The 9,799-nt window shown below is 38.2% G+C and overlaps 1 protein-coding gene and 1 long non-coding RNA gene across 2 annotated transcripts in view; one reads left to right on the top strand and one right to left on the bottom strand.

Annotated features, from left to right (window-relative positions):
• Position 1: 1 nt before the first annotated feature.
• LOC144215384 (zinc metalloproteinase-disintegrin-like MTP4) lies at positions 2-9,200 on the bottom strand. Its single transcript, XM_077744270.1, has 22 exons — positions 9,045-9,200; positions 7,788-7,876; positions 7,423-7,499; positions 7,053-7,131; positions 6,872-6,948; positions 6,439-6,622; positions 6,148-6,210; positions 6,006-6,077; positions 5,695-5,864; positions 5,466-5,547; positions 4,933-5,066; positions 4,693-4,870; positions 3,167-3,256; positions 2,639-2,834; positions 2,404-2,509; positions 2,158-2,314; positions 1,997-2,077; positions 1,458-1,551; positions 1,273-1,378; positions 1,015-1,108; positions 848-925; positions 2-730 (listed from the first exon to the last, which is right to left on the bottom strand). The coding sequence occupies exons 1-22, from the start codon at positions 9,100-9,102 to the stop codon at positions 698-700; spliced, it is 2,298 nt and encodes a 765-aa protein (XP_077600396.1). The 5' UTR covers positions 9,103-9,200; the 3' UTR covers positions 2-697.
• Positions 3,507-9,799, top strand: part of LOC144215387 (uncharacterized) — a 42,041-nt gene continuing 35,748 nt past the window's right edge. The window contains exons 1-2 of the long non-coding RNA XR_013330418.1: positions 3,507-4,026; positions 7,811-7,884. This is a non-coding gene — a long non-coding RNA (uncharacterized LOC144215387). The remainder of the gene's footprint in view (positions 4,027-7,810; positions 7,885-9,799) is intronic.

Here is a 9,799-nt window from a genome sequence, read left to right as displayed (position 1 = left end):
AACATTTTTATTTCCATCTTCTTTTAATGCAATGTATATATTACCCGAAAATCTGTAAAGTGCACTCACAGAGCACTCATTGTCATTATTTACACTTTATATAAATTACAAGTCTTTTTTTCCATTCAACACAATACAGATGTAACTGACTGCAGTCCTGCTATCTGCCATTCATGTAGGACGTATGCTACCATAAAAACTGTAAACACATGACCCCAAAAATTGGAATGTTTCTTCCAAGCAGCTTGGAGTGATCTGAATGTTAATGACACCATTTGTGAGCTTGCTTTTCCTCAAAAACTGGTGCCTGATAATTGCATTACCGATAATACCACACAAATGATCCTGAGACAGCAAAAAAAACCTATATTTATGTCATGCTGAGTTCAGTTTTTGAAATTAAGACCATGACATAACAATTCCAATGAATGAAAATCCAGAAACCCTAAATACTTGAAAAATATTGGCCATGACTACTAATCAGTACAATCACTGACATTTAAGAGCTGGTTTCCTTTAAAAAAAAGTCTTTCTTGTCCTCAGGGCTTGCTTCAATCCAGTCCATTTAGCTCCTCTGTGCCTCCCTTCGACCGCAATGCAGTGCAGTGAGAACCTGCATAACAAATAACTCCGTTCTCAGGGAAAGGTGGGCTTTTCTTATAGGTTTACACTTGCTGGAAATATTGCCATGTCAGGCTTAAACCTTTGGAGGAGGAACAGGCCGGAGTGCCTATTTAAAAAAACAAACAAACAATGAATCTTCACATATTCTGCTATCTGAATTATACAGGATTTATGGATTAAGAAGCTTTGGAATGGAAGAATGTGATTTTTTTTTTTTTTTTACCTGGCGGACTCCAATGTAATTTGGGTTTCCTGCTGTTGGAGGTGGAGGTGGAGCTCCTTTGGGTTTTGGCCTTCCCACCTACAATTATCAGAGATGATGTTAGGGAACAGAGAGTGGTATGTTACACAACATTTGGGAGTTTATTAAGGAGTAGAATTTAATGTTACCTGCGGCACTTGCATGGGTGGGCCGGGAACCAGTGCTTTGTTTGCACGGAAAGCGGAGCTGTCTACTTCTACTCGGGTTCTTTCTTTCCGTGGACTGTTTTGGAAAAAAATATATAGTTTAGACTGTTTTTTTTTTTTGGATATGGCCGGTGTACATGTTTTTAATAACCCTGATTTACCAATCCTGTTTTTTTTTCTTAAAGGAAGTCAGGAAATACTGCACAAGTGTACTTATATACTCAATGGAAGGGTTCTCACGTTGGTAACATGGAGCTCCGGTGTTTTTTCCACAAAACAGCTATAACGGCAATAATAATTCCCAGAATCACGAGTGAAATTGTCACCGCGATGGCCGCAGTTTCTCCTACAATTACAAAAACATACATTGATTTTCTCAGGGGTTTTTATAGGCCAGGTTTTTCCTCATAAATGACTAAAATTACCTTTTGAAAGACTATTAAACTGGTTGTCCTTGGAACTGCATGAAGGAGGCAACCATCCAGGCTCACACTGACATTCACTTCTGTGGTTACACACCTGAGTAATGTGAAAAAAAAAAGTCAATATTATCTACAAATGGAAGAAATAAGAGTACCCTACAGGGAGTAGAGTCCATATCTGCCATTCATGTAACTACATTATCTTTCCAATATGAATTCTTGCCTGTTAGGCACATTTATGTTCTGACACTGTAGAAGTCAAGTGTTAATTGTGAAAAAGCACCTACGCTTAAATGCCTCTCATTATTGTGCAAGTCAAACTCAAGGCTACGTTGCTCTGGCAACGGCCAGCTTCCATGTGATTGGATAGCTTAGTATGCCAGTTTCTTTTTTACCTTGCTAACTGTACTACATGATTGATGTATGTCAAGTAGCATCCAAAAACGCAGTTTTTTTTTTTACAAAAAGTTGTGGTCGACACAAAATCGTTGAGATTTTGGAAGCAGCAAAAAGGTACATTATGTGAACTTTAAAGTACTTACTGAATGGCCAGGACATTTTCTGGAACAATTGACGCTTCTGTAAGCAGTTGGAAGAGTCACACACTGATTCTCACTGCACACCTACAAAACACGACCATCATATTTTAGAGATTGAATGTGTTAAAAATGAGTTTGTGGACAAATATAGAGCCATTCATTACCTTTCCTGCCCCACATTTGGTTCCAGTGTCCACCTGGCCAAAGTCGTTGGTGTAATCTGCAAAGAAAGCCGCTTTGCAATCGCCAAACTTCACCATGCGACCGTAGTTTGGGCTGTTCTTTCCATTTTGACAGAAGAGCTTCCCACAAAGCACATCTCTGCAATGAATGCAACAGTTTCAAAGAAAATGTAAGCACTGACTTGGCTTTGCCAAATTTGATTGTGCCAAAGATGGATAAACGTTTACTCTTTTTGGCAGGGAATGAAGACATCATTTGAGGGGCGTTTGCAGAAGGCGTAGTATGTTCCTCTAGCATTCTGTTCGTAGCAGAAAGCCCGGGCCTCAATCGCACCTAATAACATAATCAAATATTGTCACTTTTAAGTTTGGGCTTCTGGAAATTGAACTGGAATTTGACCTCAGTTGGCAAATGCACGTTGGAGTGCAAATTCCTTTCAACTCAAGGAACTTTGAAACTTACTTGCGCCATACATTTTGATACACTGGTCTGATCTTTGTGGACATTGGCCGTTATAACAATAACCGGCCCCATTGTCGCACGGTATGCCATTGACACCGAATACGTCTTCGGGACAAGTGGAAGTCATTCCATCACAGTATTCTGCAAGATCACACTCATCTTGCTTACTACGGCACTCGTGAGATCGTGGTTGTAACTGCAAAGAGAAGAAAGCTGATTTTTTTTTTTTTTTTTTTTTTTTAAGCATTACCAGTAAGATTCTACTGTTAATTTATTTGCTAAACGGTATTGTTTAGTTGAGAAATGGGTTGGAAAGGATACTTATATCCTATCTATATAATCTGAAAGTCTATTATTGATTTTATGTGAAATATATGTAGTGGATGTCAGAATAAGTGTATACTCTTTTATACAATAGCCTTTGAAACCAAGAGTTCCGTAGCATTTTCATTTTATCCCACTAGATGGCTACACTACATCACATGATTAATTTACAATGCATGTTTTTTGACTAAAAATGATTCTGACCTTGCATTTGTTACAGCATTCCCCTGCTGCACACTGGGACCCTTCACTGAGGTTGCAAGTGGTAGCATTACAGCATGGATTGGTGCACTCCTATGAAAAGACATTGCTCCAATTATTATGATATGATACAATATGTTCTGTTCAAAAGTAAAGAGCAGACATAATGGCAGAACGTGCTGTTTTCAGAGGAAAGAAATAAGTTCGTGGTCGTCCTTTCTGTTGAACGTGACCTACTTTTTGTCAAGGTACATTGAACGCATCACAACACGTCTAAAGATTCCCATAAATTTCATTGGAATGTACAGGTATGGATAGATTTTCTTCATATATTATTTATGCTCCCTTTTCTCTTTTTCTTTTTTTATTCAAACCAGACAACCAAGTGGCAACATGTTACCCTTAGGTTTGTCATATATAAACTATCCGTTAAGCAGCAATTCTATTCATTAATTGATTCTGAGAAGTGCGTTTTTTTAAATCTAAAGTGAGTCATTTTATTTCAATTCAAATTAGTTTAAATGTACTGATTTATTTCAAAACATTTTTACAAAATTACAAACGTACGTCAAAATCGTAAACGAATATTTGATTGCAGTCGTCCACGACAGCTGGTCATTACCATCATGAAATGTTTGCATTGCCACGCGAGCTACGACAAAACATTTGAATCGATGTCTAAAGTGACCACAAAAACATGAATTTACGTGGAAATATTTGCGGATCGGAAAGATAAAGAAGCCTCATAGATGGATGAAGTGTTGAATATTGAGTTTTGGTATCGAGTGGGCACACAAGAGGAGGGCATTTCCACTCTGACTTTAAAATGATCGGACCACCAATCAATGTTTGGCAAAGTCAAGGTAAGTCACCTATTATCATGATGTACTATATATTAGAAATATCGCGATTGCTGCATTATTGGAAAAAGCTGCAAAGGTATGCCTCGCCCATGAGACTTAACACAATTTCCATCACTTGAGAAGTGCGCACGTTTTGCAATAAATCTATAATCTATTATCTGTTATAATGTTGGTATATTTACCTGCCATTAAACTGGTTAAAAACAAGAAAACAGTTACCTAATTTTGCAACAAGTGTCAAAACCACCGGTCTTTGCAGTTACTAAATGACAAACCACTGATAGCATCTAACTGTAAATGTTTTTTGTTCATGTCAAATTCCTGATGTTGCATTTGGGCAAAAACCCAAGGCAAACATCCAGCCAAGAGAGGTGATGTAATCCACTATTTTGTCAAAAAATAATATCCCTGAGGTAGAGTTCAACAGAAAAACACTCAGAAAATCTCCCACAGAGAAGCTCCCCGAATCTATTTGGAGAACCTAATGACCCAAAAGCTGGACTCGCCCTGCACAATTCAAGCAATACAGCCCTAATGTATTTTTCCCTCTCAAGTGGTACAACTTCAAATGTAATGGCTGGGTTAGTTAAATCACATCTTTTCTGATGGCGAGAAAATAAATAATACACCTTGCTGTTTTCTTTCCAAGCTTGCGTGTGAATTTACCTCCACAGTACCGCAGTCACACTGCTCGCCTTGCTCCACAAAACCATTTCCACAGACGGATGGAAGCACCAGGCTCCTGAAATCCGGCTTATCCAGCATACAGCTCGGGTTACGGCTGTTTAAGTAGTTCTCGTAGTGACTGCTGCTGCAGCTACTGAAAGCTCGAGGCGTGTCCCAGCTGGTGGGGTGGAAGGCAAATATTCACCTGATGATTTGAGCCATGTTTAAGGGGCGCCTTACCTGAGGGCTGCAGCCATGATGCAGCTGTCACCGGTGCAGGCGCAAGCGCTGGAGTCGTCGTGATTCATGCCGAGATTATGGCCCATTTCATGAGCCAACGTGGCCCCCACGGCAATGGCGCGATCATTGTGGTCCTGTCAGACACTTCATTTAATTTGAACTTTCTCAACATCATGAGATTTACCCCCAAAAAATCATTTTTACTTTGATTTTGAGAAAATTGTGAGTAATATTCATCTCCCCTACATACTATTTTATAAGGACCTTCATTGATTGTCTCAATAACAAAAGTTCTTTGGAGAAAATGTTTCAATAGTTTCTTGCCTCTCAATTTATGATTCTAAATGTGTGGTACAAGCACCACATTGTGATATACATAACCTAATTTCTGTGTGTACATGGTGTTAAAGTATTTTCCAGTTTTAGGTGCATTTAAGTGCAGTTCTGTTGTATTTAATGTTCAAGTAATGTACTGCAAACTGTTTGCAACCAAATGCTAACTAGACTAGTTTAATGCTTTAACAAAGGCTTACCTGCACTACCCCAACTGAATGAGCAGAACAGAGAGTCCCGATGTAGGCCAGTCCAACTGTTGCTCCCTCAAAGTCGATTCCACTAAATGGCAAACACAAACATTTAAAAAAAAAAAACTAAAATAGAACTGAAAAAAAATCCATTCTAATTTCCCAGGTCTGTTCCTCCAATAATTCATGAAAATGTTCATTTACTTTCATGACCAGATTGTTATTAGTTTATTCAGACCTGATAAGATGTGCATTGTCATGTTTTTTTCTCTTGGCCAGCACAGAATTCCTCCATGTCATAAAAGCATTAAGATTAGCTCCTGCTGGAGGAGTGATGGAGATCAAGTCACCATTAGACCAGATTTCCAGCCCTACAAGAGCAATGAATGTTCTCAGGGGCTTGTATACCTGCAAAGAACAACATATCCAGGTCAGCGAAATAACCAATAGCACACTTGTTCATAAACGTGAACCCCATGAGACCTTTGTATCCAGACAAGGCAATAAACTGTGATACTATGTCAACAAAAACACACTCATTTGACTCACCATGTTGACAAAGTTAACAATTTCAAATATCCTCTTTCTCAGCTCTGTCTGATCCCGCTTCATCTTCACATACTGAAACCACAGAATCATTTTACTGCAGGGTAAATCCAAATTTTTGAAGAAGTGGAAATGTATATATTACCTCACGGTTATCAGCAACAAGGTAGAGCTCAATGTATTTCTGTTGTTGAACTATAGAAATGCCCTGAAAGATGATTAACAAAAAAAGTCTGACAGTTAGTGTTCAAGTCTGTAGATTGGTTCAACTCAGATTTTTAAGGTAGGTGCAATGATGAGTATTGAAGTGCATAGTACTGAAATATGGCAAAGGTTTGAATATGGTTGCTTAGGTGGAAGTTGGCTGTTTTTAAGTTTCCCAATTTGTGGTTTTTAAGCACATATGTAAGAGTGTCAGAGATGTGTTTTGTCGAACCGCTGATCTGGAGCGAGAGTGGCTTGTCGGTGGTTCGAAATCTGTGTTCCATGTAGTGTTGGTGACGCCGCACACAGCGGGTGTGTTGTCCTGCTCAGTAAACTTCATTACAGCGTGGTCGCCCTCATCAACACCCGAGAGAGGTTCGATTAAGTACTTTTGGGCTGATGTCCTGAAATAACCCCTAAAATGGACAAAAAGAAAAAACACATCTTTTTAGCTGACGTGTTGGCTACCATTGACGACAGCCATTCTTTTCTGCTTATTTATTAATTGGAGTTCTGTCATCGTCAATGGGTGGCAATGGGTTTATCGGCCCTTTACAGACATGCTATGAACCAAAGTAAACTTTCGGTAATTCCATTGTCTAGAAATGTAATGGCCATTGTATGTTTTTAAAGATGATTTACTAAATGATGATTGCAGGCCTTACCGAAGTCCGTCACAAGTGCTGATGCTAGCCGTCGACCCACTTTCATTCACAATCTTGCCGTGATAGTAGCAGTGATCCTGCAAAAAAGATATGATTATGCATACTTTTAAAAGCTACCTATACATACAGCTGGTTACAATGTCTATGTATTATATACATCTGAATAAGAAAAATGTTATACTATGTCATTTGGAGAAGTGGTGACTTGCGTGCCGTCTTCTTGGTAAAATGTCTCTGTGTAGTCTGTGGTGAGTAAGTCACTGTGATAGAAATAAAAACATGACGATATCTGTCATATGGTAATAACCGCACATTTTGGTGTGAAATAATAGAAGTAACATGAGTAATACGTGTGAGAAAATACAATCTGTGCTGACCAAAGGCAAATGTGGTCCAGACATGCAAATGTGTCAAAGCATTGACGAAGAAAGGAAGTTTCTCATAGAAAAAAAGACATGGAAATAATTCCAATGGCATTTTAATTTAGCTGAAAAATTCATTTTAAACGATACATTAATCCTTGCCAATTTTATGTCGAAATAAGCACTTACTTGTTTTTTTGTAGGTGCATTACAATGTCTTTTCCTCCTACTGTCATCGCGTACTTAATGGTGTCCGGTCTGTTGTTCTGCAGAGGAAGATAAAAAAAGATTGCTTCATAAAAGCAATTTGCTATTTGCTCTTTTAATTTTTATTTTTTTGATAAACCTAAACTTCAGGTCATGTGACGATCTTGGTCATTTGCACTTAGTCATAAAAAAGTTAAGTAAAATGGGGACATGCTGTATAGTCAATTAATTCATTTTAACAAAACTAGCACTTCAGACTGAGGAATAATTATACACACCTATCATTATTATAACATGAAACAAGTAAATTAAATGACTAAGCCTAGCATTTTAAAATCTTTGCTCACCCCGGTTTCTCTTCTTTTGACAGAATGAAGTCTGACAGTTCGAACAAGTTCATAGTCCTTTCCTTCTTCAAAAGCAAGAGCGTGGCTGTCTGTTCAGGTAAAACATGTTCACTTTTATCATTTACATTAAGTCTGAATATTTTGCAATATACAATACAAAAATGTTTGGTTTTAAAATGTGCACATGCACAAAGCAAATGCTCGAAAGGCCACTGTAGGACATGCAGTATAGTATGATATATATTATCAAATAGATGAAATGAAAGTCATTACTATATTCAGTCACCAAATGTGCAAAGTCAATAGTGCAGTATTTAAACTATAATGCTTACTTTGTCAACATACATACACATACATACACATACATACACATACATACACACTCATACACACACATACACACTCATACACACTCATACACACACATACACACTCATACACATTCATACATATACATACACATAACATTCAGCCATTTATTTTGTTAAAAAGCCTGACAGCTGATGGGAGGAAGGATCTGCGGAAGCGCTCCTTCCTGCAAAGGGGGTGCAGTAGTCTATTGCTGAAAGAGCCTCTTGCAATAATAGTAATTATAATATTGGTAATCATAGCAATAGTTCTTATAAAATGCCAAGTCTTTGAACAATAGAACCCTTGATTTCTTAAAACATAATATTTAAAAACACCATCCTTAATATTTGGGCCCTATTAAATTCAGAACCTCACCTAAAATGTTCATAATGTTGTAACACTCAGTAATTTTTTTTTGGGGGGGGGGGGGGGGGTTAGCATCTATGCTTGAAAAAGGATGTTTTTACCATCCGTCAAAATTCGGTTTATCTTCATTGAAAGGACAACAATTCTGTCGACATTGATATATAGACACTATATTCTTAGTATTTCAATTTTGAAATATTTCTAGAACTATACTAGACCTGCAGGAACTAAATTAGGGTTACTGTACCTCCTGCCTATCATTTCCCTCAATGGGCCACAATATCTTAGCAACCCTTGTGAAGATAAGCAGAATATATGATGGATAGATTTCAATAGTTATTTTAGTTTGATCACCAGTCCAATTTCTCATGACATCAGTTATCAGTTCAATGCAATGTCAGATACAAGACCAATTTCTTTGTATTTTCACAAGTTTTAGAAATACGTGACAGTTTACATTTGGAAACCATTAGACAAACATTGCAGAATTTAGTTACTAATTAGCCCATCCACTATCAAGGTAAGGAGAATGTGACTTACCTGAAAGCTTGAGGAAAACATCTAGAACGAATATCCAGAAAAGAAGTTTAAGTGTCATTGTAGTGAACTATAGGTGCTCAGAAAATCTCACCGATCAAGTTTTATCCTCTCCACCTGCGTTTTGTATTGCCGAGGCCACGCCTCATCCGCCGTTATCGCCCCGTCACAGCTTACTTCCTCATTTTGACAAATAAATTCTTAGTGCTCACAACGGGTCTGTGCACGCCTCTGCTATGCTTCAGGAATGCAGGAAGACTTGTGCTTTTCTGGATGGCAAACATCTTTTATAGTGTGTACTTTTAGAGAGATTGGAATCAAGTTGGGAGTTTTATTAGTAGGAAATCTTCAACTTTGTCATTGAGGTAGAATGTGCACCACTTCTCTTTCTTTGTGTGTGAAACTTGAAAGGCACCAGGCTACCTATTTCAGCATTGCGGCTGACTAATGGACGCAACAGGATTCAGAAAACTTACGCCATAGAGTAATTTCCTATTTTAGCATCTGTCGCGTCATCGAGTTCCCGAGTTTCGGTAGAGTGTGATTGCGTGTGACCTTAGTCAGATATGCTCCTTCCCCGTGTTCTGTCTTGCACCCACTACATGCATGCTTGCAGACTGTACAAAAAGAGGACAGAAGATAATAAGGCCAATGTGTCTGCTACCTCTGCGGCAGTCCTAGATAAACCAGAACATTGGGTCAGTGTTTGTGGGGCAAGTTGCATGGCATGGAGTGCTGCTTTTATCTTTGACCAATCG

The sequence above is a fragment of the Stigmatopora nigra genome, chromosome 22 (genome assembly GCF_051989575.1).
Source record: "Stigmatopora nigra isolate UIUO_SnigA chromosome 22, RoL_Snig_1.1, whole genome shotgun sequence".
In the NCBI taxonomy this organism is placed as follows: domain Eukaryota; kingdom Metazoa; phylum Chordata; class Actinopteri; order Syngnathiformes; family Syngnathidae; genus Stigmatopora; species Stigmatopora nigra.
The sequence above is the reverse complement of the archived record's forward strand: the minus strand, read 5'-3'. Positions and strand labels throughout refer to the sequence as shown.